Source organism: Rattus norvegicus, chromosome 17 (genome assembly GCF_021556685.1).
Source record: "Rattus norvegicus strain SHRSP/BbbUtx chromosome 17, alternate assembly SHRSP_T2T, whole genome shotgun sequence".
Taxonomy (NCBI): Eukaryota; Metazoa; Chordata; class Mammalia; order Rodentia; family Muridae; genus Rattus; species Rattus norvegicus.
Window position 1 is genome coordinate 86344021 of NC_141550.1, and position 21089 is coordinate 86365109.

At 38.9% G+C, this 21089-nt stretch overlaps 1 protein-coding gene across 2 annotated transcripts in view; it reads left to right on the forward strand.

Moving 5' to 3' along the window:
• Plxdc2 (plexin domain containing 2) overlaps positions 1 to 21089 on the forward strand; it is a 386926-nt gene that overhangs the window by 348853 nt on the left and 16984 nt on the right. For both annotated transcript variants that reach the window (XM_087591183.1, NM_001108422.2), the window contains exon 13: positions 12424 to 12584. In XM_087591183.1, the coding sequence (XP_087447309.1) occupies positions 12424 to 12584 (161 nt within the window). The remainder of the gene's footprint in view (positions 1 to 12423; positions 12585 to 21089) is intronic.

The following is a 21089-nucleotide window of genomic DNA, read 5'->3' on the forward strand; positions in this document are numbered from 1 at the left end:
ATGCTTATATATGTGCAAATCTCTAGAGTTTACAGCAGCACATCCAAAATGGGGGGAAAACAGCTTAACTTCTCAATAAATGTCATTGCTGCAGTTGTCCATTGTTTCATATTTCCCTAACTTGTTTGATGTGCTGATTTCTCATTCATTGTTGCATTAGTTCAGTAAATGAATGCATTTTTAGATGGCCACTGTGGGCTACAGTTGTAAACATCTGAATCCATAGGCTTCCGAAGACATTAGCAATTTCCCCATTCAAAATTTCCCAGAGAATGATGCCATCAGATGCTATCAGATGTTGTTCCCAGGGAATGAGCGATTTCTTTTTATCCTGAGTCCTAATACGGAGACAGCATTTCAAGAATGTAGACTTGCATCCTGTGATGGGGTGTTTGTCCCCACTGCTGGCTGTTTACTTCTCTAGTCCTCTCTATGTAAAGGAGGCTTCCAGAGAGGCTCCCATGGCTTCCATTTCTGTTATATTTGTGATGTTAAAATTTTTAATATGGGTAGAAGTTTCCAAAATGAAAACAGAAAGAGAATGAAAACAGAGAGACAAACAACATAACTAGAGCATTGGGGGATGAGTAGTGACGGGACTCCATGTAGGAGACTCCCTGTCAGTGATGGCGTCATTAAACTGCTTCTCCCTCATAATACAGGTCTCTTACATTCACCCTGAACATAAGGAATGTCAAAAGACTATTTCACTTACACTCACTGCATTAACTTTCTTTTCCTAAAATAACTGATTATACTTATTAATGTTTTAAAATAAACTGCCTTTCCTATATAATGAATTGCACAGTAGTTTTAATTTCATCTGTTCCGCTGAAGGCAGGATGCATGAATGCTCCCTTGAAATGCAGTGACATCATATTCAGTAGGATCCACTCTCCAAAACCAAGATATATCCTGTAGATTGTGTTCAAATTTTAATTTAGAGTTCTTTGATCCTTCTTAGCATCCCTAAAAATTCCTGTTCAATTATCCTGAAAAGAGAGCCACGGTTGTGTGTGTGGCATTCCTGGCCGTGTGGAAATTCCTGTTCAATTATCCTGAAAAGAGAGCCAAGGTTGTGTGTGTGGCATTCCTGGCCGTGTGGATAATGGTTTTGTGCATGTAAAGCAAATCTCTATTGGGTTTTAGAGCCCAGCGACTATTGATTAGAAGAGCTCTACCTTTTAAGAATGACTACACTGTATTTATTAGCAGGCGTGACCATTAAAGGCCTTCCCTGACATTTGAATAGGTTGTCTTTAAATGGCACAGCTACCTAATTAGAAACATAAATGTCTTCAGAATGCAAACCAGAGACAGTTATATCCAGGACAGAAGAGAGGTGTGTTAGCCAAATCAAGGGGCATGATTTTTTAATGGAGACATGAAGTTTTCAACCAGAACTCAACTCAATTTAACAAACTTAACTGTTTTTATTGTTTTTGTTTTGTTTTTTTTGTTTTGTTTTGTTTTTTGTAACGCCAAAATTGTGACAGTTAGTTCAAGGTCCAAAAACTTGAGCAGATCTCATTATTTTTAAATTATCATTAAATCTATCAAAGCATCTGAAATTACATTCTTTATTGATTGCCTTAGAGAGTTTTCTGTCTAAAAATGTTTGATCATACATTTTTTAAATTAGTAAATTTATTTATTCACTTTACATCCTAATCATATCAGCCTCCTTCCAGTACCAACTTCAGACAGCCCCTCCCCCTACCTTCCTTTCCCTTTGAAAAGAGGGAGGACCCCTGTGTACCAACCCAACCTGGCACACCAAATCACTGCAGGACTAGGCACATCCTCTTCCACTGAGGTCAGACAAGGCAGCCCGGTTAAGGGAAAGGGATCCACAGGTAGGGAACAGAGTCAGGGCCAGCCCTGACTCCAGTTAGTGGGGGACATACATGAAGACCAAACTGCACATTTGCTCATATATATGGGGTGGCCTAGATCCAAACCACGTATGCTCTTTGTTTAGTGGTTCAATCTCTGGGAGCCCCCAAGGATCTGGGTTAGTTAACTCTGTTGATTTTTGTGGAGTCTTATCACTCTAGGTCCTCAATTCTTCTCCAAACTCTTCCAAAAGATTCCCGGAGATGTGTCCAATGTTTGGGTGTGGTTCTCTGCGTCTGTTTTGGTCAGCTGCTGGATAGATCCTCTCAGAAGACAACTGTCTTCTTATGCTCAGCGCCTGTCTGCAAGCATAACAGAATATCATTAATAGTGTCTGGGGTTGGTTGGGCATACACTTAAAGTCTCAGCACCATACACAAGTCTGATGTAGAGTACAAGGCCACCAAGACAGTAAGTCCTTCTTATTGCTAGAAAGTCACTAAACTAGGATCCCCAAAAGCTGAATTTTCTGAGTAGGAAGGTGATGTCTGGGTTGAGAGATGATGAAATTGCTGCATTGGTGCAGGTTGGTTAAGCTAATTCAGGAGCAAATGTCTCAGGAGTGAATGGTGTGGAAAGCCAACAGAGATGAGCTCTGGTGCTCCTAAGGAAGGGTTGGTTAATTCACATTGTGTTCTGTTTCCTATTTCTGAGCTTAATCCAAAGACATCTTGTTTGAAGATAAATGTTAGAGCTTTATTCTGAACCCTCCCCCACACACATTTTTTTGTTTGTTTAGTCTGTAGTGGCAGATCAAGTGTGTACTGTTACATTTATCCTTCAGTCAAATTACTTTCTGTCTCACATACATAAATCATCAAGGCGACAAGTCTTCCTCTGTGTTTGTGTTGCCTTGTGTTTTTCATCTACTTCCTTTGTGTAGATCACAGTCTCAGAAGTAAAGGGAGACTGCTATTTCTTTTTTGACAGGCTATTGAATATCTATCACCTTCTGTTTGGAACACTGTAAAATATCTTGACATTTTGTTTTATCTCTGGCTTTGTATGGCTACTTTTCATGCTAGCCCTAATTCTATTCTGAGCACACATCTAGTATAACAGTGAAGACTTCTTATGCTTTGAATGTCTGGAAAGTGCCCTGGGATTAAAGTTTTCTCTCCTCGATTCTTTTAGAGCTACAGTTCTCATCTTTATAATGAGTTCATGCAGTTGTTTGCTAATTGTATTATTCTGGTTCACCAAAAGATTCTAAGCTTGAACTGTCCCAAACCAATTAAATTTTAACCTCTGGGCTTAGGTCCCAGAGTTCAACATTACCACTGATTGCAGAAGAAAGTGGTTTGGTGAGCACTTCATCAAAAATGTGGAACATCAGAAGCATTGTGCTAGGGAATCTTGTTCAAATATATACATTTTAGCAGGGGTGTAGAAGCATGGTACTGTAGTCTCAACCAATCAGAAGGATAAGAAGGAAAGGGCACATACCGAGGCTTGTCTGGGATACAGAGGGAGTTCAAGGATAGCCTGGAAAAACTAGTGATAACCTGTATGGAAATAACAGGTAGGAAGAAGACCAAGGTTGTACAACAGGGAGATAATGCTTGTCAGTAAAACATAAGACCATAATTTAATCCAGAAGAATCAGTCAAATTCTGATACTCTAGTTCAGATTGCCTCCATGATTCCACTGTATTTCTAACAAACTCTAGACTAATGACATTGTCACCTCTTCTCAAAGCTTACCTGGTTGTTGAGAGTTGAGAGGGGTCTCGAGTTCTTCATGTCCAATCCTTAGAATAAGAATGGCCCATGTATCTCTGAATCTACTCATCAGTCTCTACACTAAAGCTATCTTGAAACACATTAGCTGTTGGCAAAGAGAAATTGGCTCCATTTTCATCTTGCTTCTTGGATACAAAGGACCTGAAAGCTTCATTTCTGTTGCACCTGAAACTCCTCTGAATCCAGTGTGTGAGATTTAGCCTATCTAAGATGTCTTAAACATTTATGTGTTTTAGTAAACATGGATATTCTTTCTTTTTTTTTGTTGAACCAAATGAAATTACTGCTTTAAAATTGGTTTTACCTTAAAAGTTGTAACTTCATTGCTTTACCTAATAGCTTGAAAAATTGTTCTTCAGCATGGGATAAGGGAAAAACAAAACCATCACACCATAATGTGCCTTTATCTTCTATGTCAGTGTGTAGATAGGATTTTAGTCAGTTAGAATTTCTACTGCTAGTAGAAGATAAAATAAAATAATAACATAGAACCTCTGGGAAGAGGTACATGTGCCCTTCAAGGCACTGGCAATATATTTTCCCTTAACTATTTGCAAATGACCTACTATGTCCATCTGATCAATAACTACTTTCTTTTTTATCCAATTTTATACCTATCTGCCCAATTCGTGGACTGGCAACTATTCTTCCAGAAGAAAGCAACTTGCATATAAGACTTCGAAACCTAACACTGTCAGTGATCCCAGAAACCAGTTTTATGTACATGACATGTCAGTGTGTAAGCCATGCATGCTGTTTTACATGAGAATGCTACCCCTTAGAGGCTAATATATTTAAAAGATTGCTCTCCACTTGTTGGACCAGTTTCAGAAGGATTAGGAGGTGTGGCCCTGTTGGAAAGATGTGTCACTGGAGGGTGCAGAGTAGGCTTAGAGGTTTGAAAAACCCACATCATTCCCAGTTAGCTCTCTCTGACTCCAACTTTTGGATCTGAATGTGAGCTCTCAGCTCTAGTGCCATTCCTCACCAAATGTTCCCATACCCCCCCACCATGATAGTAATGGACTTTAACTTTCTGAGACTATTAGTCCCCCAATAAACTCTTGTATAATTTGCCTTACTCATAGTGTCTTATCACAGCAATAGAAAAGTAATGAAGACAGTAGGTGTGGAACATCTGTAATCCTAGCCATTCAGGAGTAAAAGTAGGAGGGTCAGGAATTAGATGTTGGCTACACAGTAGTGCGAAATCAACCTGGGCTACCTGAAACCCTACCTCAGAAAACAAAACAAAACAAACCAAGCCAAAACAAAACAAAACCAAAAACTGTGAGAAGTGAAGAGGGAAAAAGAGGAATGGGATGTAGATGGGGGCAGAGGGAGACAGAGACAGAGAGAGTGACTATTCTCTAGGCTGTACATCTGTGTGTAAATAAGCAGTGCTTAGTTCTCATGTAATACAGTGATACATTTTTTTTAAAGTAATGCTTCAAAAACACTAATGTATTTTAACAGTTCGTTATTCCATTAGGACTAATTTCTTCAGTTTTCTCCTTTGGTATTCAGATAATACTTGGAAAAATTTACCTTTGACTTGTCCAGTAAAGACAAAGGCTAATTACTTAACAGAAATTCAAAAGTGTTGTAAGCTGTCGCCAAATGTTATTATTTTAAATACAATAATGAATTAGCAATTTGTTTCACAAAGTTTAAGCAGAAGTACTTTTAATGCATGTTAACATTTATGCTTAGCAACCACAACAGAAAAAAAAACAGTTTTAAAATGTTAAGTTGAAAATCTTGGAGATATTTAAATTAAGGGTAAACTGTATTTGTTGAACCTAAATAAAGCAGGAGAGAAAGAATAGTGGGACCCAACAGGCAGATCCAACCAAACAGGCATACCAGAACAGCAAAATGGCAACCCAGTTTCATAATAGTTGTCTTAAATGGAAATAATAACTGGGCATTACTTATCAAATTGGCATCTTCAAAAGCAAGGGGCATAGCCGAAGGCTAGGAAACAGAGGGCTTCGGGGATGACCAGTTTATATTCGATAACCAAGTCAGGGATACGTCCCTCCGAGATGCTGATTCTCCCTTCCTCCCCATAGTCATTAGTTGCCTGTAGTTCTTTGTCCAGGGGTGGGATCTTGCTTATGCAGCCATTTTTAGCTGACTCGCTGGTATTCTGCTATTTAAAAACTCACTGGCCCCTCTTCTGTGATGTTCCCTGAGCCATAGATACAAAAGCTGCAGATGTATCCACTGGAGCTTGCTCTCCACAATCCACTGATTTCTGGGTGGTAACTAGGTACTGTTTTTTATAATGGTTCCCATTCGCTATATGAAGAATCCACCTGCATGAAGGATAATGTATACACCTATCAGTGGGTAAAAGATTAAGATTTAGAATGTAGTTTAGTATGCATACTGGGCTAGCAAAGTGGTGACAGTAGATTTTTGTCCTAAGATTCATGATCTCACAAGTCCAGGACAATTAACTCTGTATCTAGTTAATGCTCCTACCCTTTGAGCTATCTTCACAAGCACCAAATCCCACATCTTGATGTAGATAAAAGTTTCTTGGATGTACATAGTTCTTTAAGTTTGCGACTTTGCAAATGTTTCAGTAATATAAATTTTACCTTGATTTCAGAAAAAGAGAAAAGAAGACATTTTAGTATGCTTCTTATCAAAGTACACTACTTTCTCTGTATCTTCCTTAAGAAAATGCTTCCAGGGGTATTGAAGTTCCTTACTAAAGCCAAGAGCTGTACTTTTCAGTGAGTCGCTTCACTAAGATTAATAAATTGTTGTAAAATTGGACAGTTGTAATTATTTGAAATATGTTCAAAATAGTAACTTTCTATTTAGTAGCAAATAATAAATTTAGCTAATTACTGAGGTATTACACAGGCAGTTTCTGAGGGGCTCGGCATCTTTAAACTTGGCCTCTCAGTGGTTTATCTTCCTAGTCCTGTGACCCTTTAATACAGTGCCTGATGCTATAGTTGACCCCAGCTATAGATTTATTTCCATTGCTACTTCCTAACTGTATTGCTACTGTTATGAATCATAATGTAAATATGTTTCCAATGGTCTTAGGTAACCCCTGTGAAAGGGTCCTTTGATCCCCAAACAATATTACTCTGTAAGTAAAAGATTTTGATGCACAAGCCTTGTAGCCTGAGTTCACCACATAAAGATGAAAAAAAGAGGCCCTATCCCAATTTGTAGGGTTGAACTCTGATCAGCATGCATCACACACACACACACACACACACACACACACACACACACACACACACACACACTCACTCACTCCCAAGCATGTGCAAATGCAATGGGCTTGTACACAGACGTAGACACACAAGCACACATGTGAACACACACGTACGCCATAAACATTTTGAAATATTAACAGACTAGGACACATCTAGGAAACTGGAACCTATATTAAGAACCTGAAAACTGAGTTATGAAAGATTAGAAAAAGCGTAAGCCATCAGAGGAAAACTGAATTCAGTCAAGGTCCTGATAGCAAGTATGAAAATTAAAAACAGAGGCTGGAAACAAACACGCTACAAAACCAGATCAGTCACAAGGGGAAGCTTCCAAAGGAGAATCAGTTTAGTCAAGAACTTTATCATGTGATTTTTCCATTACTTGCTTAAATATATAAATGGCTTAAATTGTATTCCACAAGGAAAGCTGTGTGCCTGTGTGTGTTTTTAATCAAAATGTGGAACATTGATATTTAAGGCATTTTTAGTTCAATTTCACTCCACAGAAAGAACATTTTGGCAAAGTCTATATAAGATTTATGGATTTTGAGCAAATGTGTACAAGTCTTTGCCCAATCCAGCAGGCCTTCAATCCCCAAAAGATATGAATAAGGTATGGAATTTATAGGCTGAGGAATTTCACTTTTAGGCCAGAAGAAGAGTTATTTCTAAATGGGACACAATTTCAGAAGAGAATTTTTAGTTTTCCTTTATTTTCAGACTTTGAGGATTGGTGAGATTTGGTAATAGACACTAGTCCTTTAGCAATGCGTTAAAATATATCATATATATATATATATATATATATATATTTGTCATATTTGAGATGCCTAATGCTAAATGTACAATATCATTATCATGCACACACAAATTCTAAGAAAACCCCATAAAAAACCAGAAGACACAGTTTTAAAATCCACTGCTTGCCTTTGGAAAATGCAGGAAACTTTGTCCTTTCGCACGGCCATCTCTCTCCTTTCTCTTTGTTTTTTAGGCTTTTCCTCCTATCAGTCATTTAGTCATGAGCGTTATCTGGAATAGAGCAAACAAATCAATTCCCATAAAGTCTTGGCTATTTTCTACGTTCATAACTCTGTGTGTTCACTGTATGGTGACAAATTTTCAGGCAGCAATAACAAATTGTCTTGACAGATGTGACAATTGTTGGTCCTCTGTGTCTGAATATTGATCATCATTCTATGAACTCTAAAAACCGCAAGCCCTCCATGGGTCATTCAGAGTACCAGATGAGACTGTCTCACCTTTGACACTGTTGATTTTCTGTGCCCCGTTTATGTTTAAAATCATTTCTTAAACACTATAAAATGCCTTCGCGATGTGGGCTCTTAATGTGTGTTTCTCATAGTCACTTCTTTGGACTGGAGGTCCCATTCATGTTGTCTTGCTGCTTTTCATCATTAATCCTCTTAGTTTGGTACTCAATAAAAAGCTGAAGGCAAGACTGAATAGTTTCATTATCTGGTATATGATATTATATTGATTTTTGTTTGCTTTGGTTTGGTTTGCTTTGGGACATGATTTTTTTTTCAAAAAGCCTGTATGTCCAAATAACAAATAAGAATTTTGATCTCATGACCAGATTCCTTTGCATCCATGCTTAAACATTTCCCTTTACAGACGCTATTGAGCAGTACAAGAAGTCTATACCTGAGGTATACGCAGAGGTTTTTTTTAACTTGCTTCTGTCTGCCGATTTAACAGATCAGTGCTGATTATATTCCAAAGTTGACATTTTAGTTTATTATCTTTTCTGAGGAGGTATTTATTTCAGTTTGTTTGAGGGTCTTCCCTTAAGGTGCATGAATTACATCCAGTGAAAGGTATTACCAAGGACTTGCTTTTACTTTTCTACATTTTAGTTTGTTTTTGAGATACTCATAATTTTGATGACCTCTGCATGTTGTCTACAGGAAACCATGTGCATATCCTCTTGTATTGTTTGAGAAGTAATGAAAAATGAAGGCCTTAGAATCCAAACACATGAATGCAGATAGATGTTCCAGTTCAGCAAGCTTTAACATCCCAGTATCATCCTGGTTTCTCTGGATCCCTAAATCTTTAGAAAGCAGTGAGAATAAAGGCGCTTTTTTACAGTATTTGTAGAATGATGAGAGAAGAAAAACTATTCATTAAATTACATCAAAGTAGAGGAATATGTTCTCCAAAAAAAAACACACATGCTTTTGTCTCACACCACACATGATCACCAGGAATTGCTCTAAAATTAGCACAAACGTGCTTTGTAATATTTTGGAATTAAGTGTGACATTGCTCCTTAAATTGATTGTTCTTAGGACAACACGTCATTTGATACATCAGGGTGCCATGACATTCACAGGCCAATAAATATCTGTCTACAGTTTAATGGTGTTTGAGATACTATGAAAATGGCATATTTTACTAAAACCATCATCTGAAATATTAGGAAAAGATTATTTATATAGCAACAAATCAGAGTTTATATAAAGAACGCTAGACATCACAGGGAGTCAAAACATCTCAGAAAACAATGTAAATGCATTCTTTAGAGGGTGATAACAGACTTAAGCCTGTTTATCAGCCACGGCTGAGTAATGATGGGGAGAGCTGACATTTATGCCTAAAGAAACAGACTAAATAAAGTTTACAACCTTGAACTGGCAATTTAGGTCCTGCAATTTAGTAATAGTTTTAGTTTTGGTTTGCCTCTTACTGAATAAAGCATATCCTCTGCCCTCTTCTCCCGGGCAGGAAAGCTGCTTATCTCTCCAGCAGCTCCGCCCTCTGTCTACTCGGGAAGTGATGGCCTGAGGTCAGCTCAGGGCTTCTATTTCCCTTCCATGTCCTGATGCATCAGTCACATGAGGCTGAAATATGGTGCTGTGTTTACGAGGCTGTGGAGCCCATAGCAATACAAGAGAACAGACACTGTCTGTCCAGTGGATAAATAGAAACAGGAGAGGTAGAACATCAGACAGAGAATGAATGGGGGCAGAAATGGGAGAATGGAGAGAAGGAGGAATTCAGAAAAAAGACTCAAGTATCCAATTTTACTATAGTGGCCCCATGGTAACATTTTAAATCAGTCCTGTTTTCTTACGAAAGCAGCATGTCATAATCTTGGAAAATAATATGTTAGTTCATAAGATGTAATCATAAGTGCATACTTGGTAAAGAAGCCAAGTGTTTGGTTTTTATGGTGGCTGGAATCTGTCATTATAATTTCCCCAAGCTGGCTTCATATAAAAATAAATTATTAATATCACAGCCTAGCATTAAATACGTGCTTACTGCATGCCAGGTGCTCTCCCTAAGAACTTCGTATGTGGATGTTGAGCTCTTCTAGGAACTCTATGGAGTAATACTATCGTTGACACCATAGTAGGGTCTGGGCAATTGAAGACAAGTGATGAGGTCACTGGCTTTCCTGGAAATGTCTTTCCAGTGGCTGTCACCCACTTTCAAAGGCCTTCATTATTCCTCCACTTGTCATCTTCTGTCACTCTCATCTTTCTCTTTCCCTAAACTTGAGAATGTGCTTCTGATTGCCAGGACTGGCCCGAGCCCCAGGAGAGGCACAGCCAACACCCTTGTTAATAGCAAAAAGCTAAGCTAAGTCTTGAACTGTCTTGTAAATTATTTTTCCTTTACTTGAAATTACCAAGTTTCTTTTTTTCCATAATGATATGCCAGACTCATGGTGTCACATGAAAGGAAAGAGAAATGCTCAGAGCTCAGAGTTAGCCGAGGAAATGATGTTCAGAGGTTTATAGTCTGCCTACGCTGTTTGAGACCAGCTCTAATTTAGTAATGTTGTGGCTTTAGCATGTGTCTTAATTTCCTGCTGCCTCCGTTACGTCACCTGTTAAAGACCGGGATGATCATGCCTACCCCTTAGAGCCTTTGATTGGACATATACAAAACAACTAACAAGCATCTGTATGTTGCAACTTTATATAATGAACTACACTTTAAATTTTATATCATTTGCTAGTTAATTTATGTAATTGGAGAAAAGCCTTTAGGATTTTGGGTGTTAGAATTTAGAGAAGAATCAGTGAGTACTGAGGGTCAAGTAAAGTACAAACAATGACAGTGGAAAAATAAAGGAAGATCTAGAATTAGACTGTGATTGTGGGAATTAAGGAGTGTGAAGGATTGTATAAGGTTTCTTTGCTTTGTCTAGAATTCTGTAAGTTGACATAGACCACTCATCCTAATAGAAAACCACATCTTATTTTACTGACAAATTCTTAAAGTTAAAAAACAAAAAACCTCAATGCTTAGCAATTTGTCTAGTAAAAAGATATTTAAAACAAAAAGTAAAAGATAAGAATAACAGAGAGAAGAACCACTAATATAAAGTTTGTGGACCATGTGCTTGAATATCTGTGCATATTGAGAATTAGCTCAGAAACACCAATCATATTACTCATTAGCATATAGTTACCTATATGATAATCATAATTTAGGATGATCTGTAAACGACTGAACAGTCATTGAAAAATCACAGAATCTTAGAACAGTTCAGAGATTACTTTCTGTGGTTGATTGACTCTGGGTTGGATAGTCATTACATTGGAAATTAAATTCCTCCCTTTTCTAACTCAGACAATTGGCATTATGGTGGCATAGTCCTTATTAGAATTTACACAAAATGATACCAGGCTGCGGCGTACTGGACTCTTTTCATGTGCCATGGTTTTCCCCTTAGGAAATGATAAAACTCTTTGAGGGTCCCTTTGCCTCCACCTGTTATGCTTCTAAAAATCTCTTCAGTTTCAAACAGATTTTGAGAATTGTACTTGGAGGGTCATGAACGGCCTTTCTGAAAGTTCTCGAGTTGCCAACTGAAAAAAGATTGAAACACCTGCATGTAAAAATCCATACAGAATATAAAACAGTTTTTTTGAAAAGTAGTCATTTGGGGCAATGACAGTGTAAGTTTGATGAGGAAGACAGATAGGGAGACAGACAGAGAGAGAGACATACAGTGAGAATTGATATATAGTTAAACAGAATCTGAAATTTTTTTTAAAGTTTTCTTAGTCAGAAAGGGCTCAGTCAGTACATTGAGATCCCTATCACTCAGGTCAAAAGTATGTACTTGTAGTCTCCACATGGCCGGCCAGTCTGGCCAGTTAGAATGATTCAGTTACTGCCAAAAACAAGGTTAAGAACAATTGAAGAATTTATCTGACATTGATCCACACCACGCACCTACATACACACAAGTTCACTTATGCACGCACACACGCACGCGTGCAGGTACACACACACACACACACACACACACACACACACACACACACAATTGAGATTCTAGTACAGGGGATGCAGATTAACACCATTAACAACATAAAATTTATTTTTTACCATTAATATTATGGGTTTTTTGTGGCTTAAACAACTTCAGATATTAGCTGTGTGGAAACACACAAGCCTTTTTTACTTACATACCTGACTTTTGCACAAAGGAAATTTTGGTTTGAAGGGTACACGGATGAAGGAGCCTGACAGCTGGGATCTTTTTCAGCCTCCACAGATGACAGTGCCGCCGAAAAGAAAGGAGGAACCCTCCATGCAGGCCTCATCGTTGGAATCCTCATCTTGGTCCTCATTATCGCAGCAGCCATTCTGGTGACAGTTTACATGTATCACCACCCAACATCAGCAGCCAGCATCTTCTTCATTGAGGTAAGTGTCAGATTCAGCCAGGAGAGCCATGCTGGTGAAAGGGCTGTGTGAGCTAACCACCACCACCTGGATTTAATGCTTGGCACATGATTTGTCAGTGCGAGGCCGGATGATCTAACGCTCACTGCACCCTTGCACATCCATGCTGGTAGATTACTTTCAGATGATGAGGTCCAGACCTCTTATCTCTGAAGCTCTTGAACAAATAAGCCACCTTCCCTTTAGAGACCTAAGAGAAAATAAAAACCATGCTTTCCTGTCCTTTTATACAAAATATGTTACCCAGCTGCTCTCCTGGTCCTAGAAGGAAACCCAGCCTTCCCTGGAAATGGAGGATGTGACGTAATAAATTATCAACTGAAATTTGGTTATGTATCTAATGCAATAAAGTAGGTCTGTTCTCAAGAGGCTCATAAAAGATGCCGAAAATACAACTTCCACTGCAAAATGACAGATACAAAAATGAGATATTCTGTGGTCCTGCCATTTTTGTATAACATCTATATAGTTATTCATTTCTGCATAAATGCATACCCATTTATCTACAGTAAGGCTCATTTGATGCTGTTCTATCCTATACAGAATATAGATTTAGCTCCAGAAGGAACATGGGAGGGTATACAGGGACCATGGCCAGGAAGGCTAGGACTAGAAGGCTAGCTAGGGTAAGGAACTGGGAAGCCACTAGATGCAATCCTCTTAACGAGTCCTGCCTTTTAGCCAGGAGGTTTCCTATGTCCCTTGTAATTGCAGCTTCCAAGGTAGGATTTTGTAAGGGCATTCCTCTTCCAACACCACACAACACTAGAGTGGGAAGTGGAATCTGCCCTTGCAGATTTTCAGACGCATGAGAACAGAGTTTGAATTCACTGTACGATATGTGGGAAGACGGCTTGGAATCTTGTTCACTTGTTGAGTGAGAGATTATGATGCTTTCTCAACAACAAAGTGAGAATTACTATTGACCGCTATAATTGGGATGGCTGGGTCTAGATGAATAAGATAATTATGTCAAAGTCATAAGCAGCTCTCCTTTTATCTATAGAAAAAAGTGTGGTCCCCTTATGTGGCTGTGCAAGGCATTTGCAATCCAGATTTTATCCATTATTTCCATCTTTCTGTCATGGCTCTCCAGCCTGGAGTGGGAATTACCCTCATATTTCACTGTTGTCTTCTCCAGATACTCTCTGAACGTCCCATACCCTAGCCCTGTAGAAATTACTCGTTCTATTTCTTTCATCAACAAAGCTGTCTCCTTCCACCTCTGTTCTTAAATTCAGGTGTCCCGCATCCTTCAATGACATGAGCCCTATACATGCATCTCCCTGAAAGAACATGTGGACTTGGTTTTTTTTTCTTTCACCCATATTTCTCTTTGACATTTATCTTTCTGTTTTGCATTAGTGCTCAATCTGTGCATGATTATTCTACACTACAAGACTCATAAATTTCTTAAAATCTAGGTTAAGTAACCCAAGACTCTTTCAAAGAACAGGCATGTTATCAATATTTTCTGGAAGAAAAATAGAAAATTTCCAACTTGGGGTAAAATTTCGCTTGAGGCAGAATCCAGCACGGCACCCTCACTTCACCCCATAGTTGTTGGACGTGCATCCGCCCTTGCATTTAGTAGAGAAGCTGGTAAGCTGCTTTAATGTGTCTGCATTTCCTGGAAGAATGTGACCTTCTTCCCCGAGGTTATGAATGCATTCCTTAAAGAGCTAGAAAGTGACAAGCTGCAAGTCTCAGTGGACCAGCCAGGCATCAGGCTGCTGCCACCACCAGAAACCAACACTTGTTTGACGCTTTTAGTACACTGAGTTTATTTTCTGACATTATGAGAAAAGAGGATGCTGTGAAGTAGCTGTTGCCGGGGGAAACAGCAGCATGGTGCCTGGCGTGGGTGTTGCTGGATATGCTTGAAGCAAATTCATAGCAACACTTGTATGGTAGCAAAATGAGACGATAAAATCCGGAAGTAGACTTTTGTTTGTAGTTTGCCTTTTCTTGATTAATAACCAGAACCCATAATCGTGACTGCGTATGCAGTGTTTCTATAGCCACACACCCTTATAGACTGTTAGGGTTAAGGGGAATTTTATGGTCAATTCAATCCTATACCCTCATAGCACAGGAAAAGACTGAGGCTTAAGAGGGTAGAATGACTTTCCCAAGAGCAACCATCATTTCAGCAAAAAATCACTTTTCCGCTTACAATGGAAGGTGAATCAGTGTGCAAGTTCCATGCCTTTCCTGTTTTCTTCCTCATGAAAATCTCTGTTTCCTCACAGAAAACAGTATTAGCTAAAAATAGACCATGTATATAACTAAAACCCAAACTTAATTAAATACAATAATAGCTTTTTTCACTTTTAAGAAATTTTATTGTTATTTACACTGTGTGTGTGTGTGTGTGTGTGTGTGTGTGTGTGTGTGGGTGGGTGTGTGTGGGTGGGTGGGTGTGTGTGTGGGTGGGTGGGTGTGTGTCCATGGAGACCAGAAGTTATAGGCAGTTTGGGGCTGCTAAAGGTGGGTGCTACAAGCTGAACTAGGGTCCTCTGAAAGAGCAACAAAAGCCCTTTTCTTCAGAGACATGTCCTCATCCCCAGTACTAAATTTTTATGCCCTAAGATTAATCAAATGTTTCTTAGATACAACACTAAAAGTACAAATGGGAAAAAAAAGCCAAAAGAAGTTTGTCAAAATTGACAACTTGTTAACAATTGGAAAGTGGGGAAAAAATCAACAAAATTGAAAAAACAAATGCATGCCATGTGAGACAAGGGAAATAAAACTAAATCATATAGAGAATTTTCACAATGATAATAAAAAATCCAATTAAAAGTCTGAAAATGACTTGAGTAGATATTTCTCTAATAAACACAAAGGAATGGAAATACTATATTACTAAGAAACGAATTTGAATCAAAACCATAGTAAGATACCATTTGATTTAGTTAATTTTCTGTTACTATCACAAATTCCTGGACTAGATAATTTGTACAGTGAAGACATGTAGTTTAGCTTAAGGATATGAGACTAGAAATCCAAGAACAGGAGGCTGCATCCAGGAGGGCCTTCTTCGGTGCCTCAACATGATAGAAATTTGGAATACAAGTGGGTGCCTTCAAAAGAGGCAAAGCAGGGTGAGGGTGGGGCTCACTTTACAACAGCTTACTGTCACAGGGATCAATCCAGTCACCCAGAAACAAGAATCAACACACTACCAGAAGGCAGTATCTTCATAACCTAGCCCTGAACCCCAGTTATTTTGTGATACTGGGGATTGAACCAAAGTTCACATAAAGACAAGTGATCCACCAAGGACCTGTTGCTCAGCAGCGCTTCTCCTCATCCTTCCGTTTTTATGACTGTTATTTTTTTACAGTCCAGTCATTGCTGCCCTCCTGGTCCACCCTCCCACAGTTTCTCGTCCCATTCCTCCTGCCCCCTCTCTCCAAGAGAATGCCCTCACCCCCGCCAGGCCTCCCCATTCCCTGGGGCCGCAAGTCTCTCAAGGGTTAAACGCTTCTTCTCCACTGAGGCCAGACCAGACAGTCCTCTCCTGTATATGTCTGGGGGCCTTGGACCAGTTCGTGAATGTTGCCTGGTTAGTGGCTCAGTGTCTGACACACATCAGGGGCCGTGGTTAGTTGAGACTGCTGTTCTTCCTATGGGGTCTCCCTGATTATTTAGAAATGTCATATAATGTACCCTGATCACACTTCCAAGTCTTCCCATGTCCACTTCCCAGCTCTTGTAACCTCCCAATCCCACCCCTCCAAAAGAAGAATGAAGCAAAAAATGGGTCTAATTTCTGTTGCCTGTAAACTCACTGAAGTTTGGTCAAACTCTCAGTGGCTAGCCTCTTCAAGAAAATTGCGTCCTTCGTTACCTGCACACCTACCAGAAGCCATCGGTTGTGGGAGCTACACTTGAGCATCCTTATCACAATTTTAAAGAGTTTTCTTCAGTGGCCTCCTGTCTGGGTTCAAATCTCTGTCTTTCCCCACTTTGTTGAGTTAGTTGCCAGAATCTGCTTAAATCATTAACTCCAAGTCATCGTGTTCCGGTCATGCAGCTAACAAGAGCTGGTCAGTGGATGCTTGTAACTGTACCAATATTAAAGTTAACCAGTGTTTTCAAAACCAAACTGCTTGTGGTCATGCAGACATGTGATTCTGAAAATGTTTAATCATTAATTAAATTAGCAGTTTGGCACCTGTGGCTGAAGATAGTGCAATTGCTTATGTTACATTTTATGTTTCTTGGTACAGTGCTTTGTCATCGTGAAAGTGATGGTACTTTATTGAAAATTAGGGCAGTGTAAAGGCAAAAATAGAAAGCCATTTATAGTACTGGGCTACAGAAATAATACCATTACTATTTTAATCAATCTACTTCTGGATGTCCTCTTTATGAAACTTAGTATTTATGACTTAATGACACTATAATTTTACTGCAGTGTAAACCAATATCCTGACTTATGCCATCTTTCTATTTTACTATTAAGTCTCTGAATGAGCTATCAACCATTTCAATCAAATGTTACTCTGCAGCTGTATATTGATTAAGTTATTCAGACAAGAAGTCATTTAAAAAGCAGAAGAGCCTAATGTATACCAAGAAATCAAAAAGAGCATTCTCTCAACCTTTAAAATGTCTTGTAAGTTCCCTATGGATGCCAAAACTGATAACCTTGAACCTGGTAGCCTAAAGCAGCTCGGAGATCTTACAGTGCAGGAGGTCAGAAGGCCAAAGTCAGCCTCACCAAGTCAAGGTATTGGCAAAGCTATGTCCTCGTAATTGCTCCAGGGAGAATATTTTTCCAGCTATTTTACTTCTGGAAGCTGTCTGTGTTCCTTGGCTCCTGGCCTCCATTTCTGTCATTTCACAGTCTGTTTCAAACACCACAGCTAACTCTGACTCTGTTTCCTCTTCAAGGCCCATAATGATAACATTTAACCCACTTGCCTAATAGCAACTTCTCCATCCCATGATCTGCAATGTGTCTTAGCTCACAGCAGGTAGCACTGGTGGGTATTCCTGTTCACAATGTGGACATCTTTAGGGAACATTAGTTTGTCAACTACAAATTTCATCAAATATATAGGTTACGTTGCACACAATCAATTAAACTATTTTTGAATTGTTGTCTTTGGTTTCTAGTATAATAGACTATTTTTTAGTAATTTGGTCAAAGTTGAATGGTGCCAAAGATGCCACCCAGTGTGTACTGCTGTGTATTTCACAGTGAAATATTAACATGAATAAAGAGGTATAGATTTATTTCCTGTATTACACAGGCTAAATGTGGTAACTGCCTGTGTGCATGAACCAATACTCATACACCCCATCTCCCACTTTAGAACCTCTCTCTCCAAATGAACTGTTCTTCTTTGCTACTTTTATAATTAGCCCCTTCAAGAGCACACATGATAAGGAAGAGATCCCCCTCCATTGGCTCATTTAATAATAATGGGGGCACATGACCCAGAATGATCTCCATCACTAGACAAAAGGAAGCTGAAGCATCAATCTTAAATGATTTAGTCAGCGTCTCTCATGTACTCCATGAGAGTCAGAATTGAGCACAGCTGTTCCACTCTCAGAACTCAAACCCATAACCACAGCACTGGACTCCTTGCTTCTCTCTGCTAAGGATGTTTTTGTCACTGTCTAGAAACATAGTGCAATGCTGTCTTTAATGTGCTATGATAGTATCTTAATATATGCTGTCTTTATAGTAGATTTGGCAAAGTAGAATCATCAGAAAGAGTTAAAGACTTAATAAATCATACCAGAACCACTGCCCACATGTGTGTAGTCATTCAACACAACACATGTGTGTGTTGTGATCATTATTTTCTATGTAGAGTAACGATAACAATGACAAAGGCTATTTGTTATCTGTGTATTTTGTTCTTGTAGGAAATACATACAAGTTTTTACATGTTTTATAGATACAGACATTCCTCCTTACATGATATTTACAGGGATATTGTTTGCAGGAAGGAAATGAGATGATAAATCAAGCCATCAGTCCATAAACTGTGGTCGGATGAGCGATCCATGGTTTACATGGTTGTCTTTACATACGGAAGATCCAGCTTCCTCTCCCATCCTTCTATTTAGCCGAGCAGATCATCTCTTTCTCACTAAGCTATCCCCTGTATTCCTCCATTATCCTCTGCAGATTTGGGACCAAATATGTTCTTTCAGTTTTATATTAGATAGCTTTTTTTTATCTGTCTGGCTATATTGTGGTTTTCCAAAAGATATCTGATTTCGATCAAAACCTGATCTGTCTATATATGCTTTTAAAATCCTTTTAAAATGCAGTTTATTATATTCAAAAACACGGAAGAGACAAAAATTCCCATAAAAGTGCATTTTGAATTTTTAAAAATTTTTTGATAAAACTGGTACCTCTTTGGATAAGTTAGCATGCCCAAGGTTCCTTATTAAATTTAATGATTGCTGAATATTTCTGGGCATAAAGTCTGTGATTTATTAAAATTCCAATAAACATAAATAATAGAAAACTCAAAATCGACAGGAAAACCAATAAAAAGAAATCTAGGCTTGGGGAAAGAAAGCATCATAACGAAATATATACAAAATAGACATTTCCCATTAAAAACAAAACTCCAATATTTGGAGCTGGAGAAGTGTCACAGTGGTTAAGATGGCTTGATAACTCTTCTAGGAGACTCAAATTCAGTTTCTATCACCTACATTAAGTGGCTCACAACTAGGTGTGAGTCCGGCTCCAGGAGATGTGTCAACCTCTCTAGTGCACACACACACACACACACACACACACACACACACACTGAATTTAGACTATCTCATTGACAATTTAAATGTCACAGATTATTAATCGGCATTTTACTCTACTCCAGCACTGATGAGGCTAGGGCTGGGTTATATCTTTAAGAGCAGCCTAGGTCAAAGAACAAAGTCCTGCTCTCTAAATGGTTTTTCCTTATTTTTACTGTTGGCTGTGTCCGCTACACAAATTTACGTGATCGCTATAGCTTGGTGTACATTTCTGTTAAAAAATACTAGCTTATTTTTAAAAAATTGGGGGAAGATTGGGAAGAAATGTTGGTTCTCTCTATACACATCACAAGTTAGAAAAGAGCTATGTTTTTTCCAAAGGAGAAGGATGAAATTAGAAAGCTAAAGGCACAGAGGCTAACAAGCAGCTGATATAGTGACCATTCGCCAGTGCGTTCATTTATTGTTTGTTCAGTCCTTGCTGTGTGCTAGCCCTGAACAGAGTGAAGATGAGCTTTCTGCTACATGGAGCCAACGGGCCAATGAATGAGGAGATAGCACATTATTTAAATTAGGTACAGATTTCACATTGAATAATTAGCTTTAAATATGCCTCAGTTTAGAACTTGAGGCAAGTATGGTTGCCATTGTCATAAGACTTTTCATGGAACTATTGCGGTATACCGATGAAGTGACATTGGGTAAAGTACATAAAGGACCCTCATTGTTGACCTAAACAGTTAACCTCTCTAAAGGGAGAAATGACTCTACCATTCTTAAATTGTGCACTCCAGCTTGGTTTAGAAATTGTAAAATAATTCCACAATAACACTTAAACACAAAGTTGAAGCATCTACCTTGTTCTTTGAGACTCTTTTAATTTTTTGGGTATATCTGCCATATGTGGAAGTGCCCAGGATTTTTGATGTACAAAATCATAGAATGTTAAAGGAAAAAGAAACCCCAGCATGCGTGCAAGTAGATGACTTTGTGACCTTCCCCAACGTAAGCCTACAATTTCCCAACTGGTCACATCAAGTGCATTTTATGCAGACCTCTATGTTAAAAACCTATAAGGACTTTGCCTTTCACTCTGTAGTAAAGCTGTTTATGGGGATATAGAAAATAACAGCATAGTTATCCATGTTAACATCACAGAATTTCTTGTAACAGTATATTCATTGGTATTCTGATTATATCATTTTAGCTACTATAAAACCCAGATAAATAAAAAAGGATCAGAAACCTCAGTACCAAAAGCATCCATGAGAAGTGTGATTCTGACTCAACTTCAGAGTCCAATCCTGTGGGGATAAAGAGACTAGATAGCACAACCTTTTGCTCATTCTTTGCTCAGACTGTGTGACAGCCGGACGCAAAGCTGTCACTCCAGCCCAGGACTTCTCAGCCTGGTGTGCAGTCTCCACCACACAAATGTCATTTGGGCCACTGAACACTCTGTTGGCTACCTAGCCCCAAAAATATTTGTGAAGAACAAGGACTAGTGGGGAAGATGAAGCGAACATGGGCAGCTGTGACTCTCAACTTTCCCTGGCAGTCTACAGTGCCACCAGGAGGGAAGCCAGAGACACAGGGCCCAGCTGCTGCTGTGTGGGAGGACAGCATGTTTACCATGCTCTCTATCTCACTCACTCTGCAGCTGCTGTGCGAGGAGTTGGGAAGACATGATCATTAGCAAACCCGTGCAGTAAACAGAGAAAG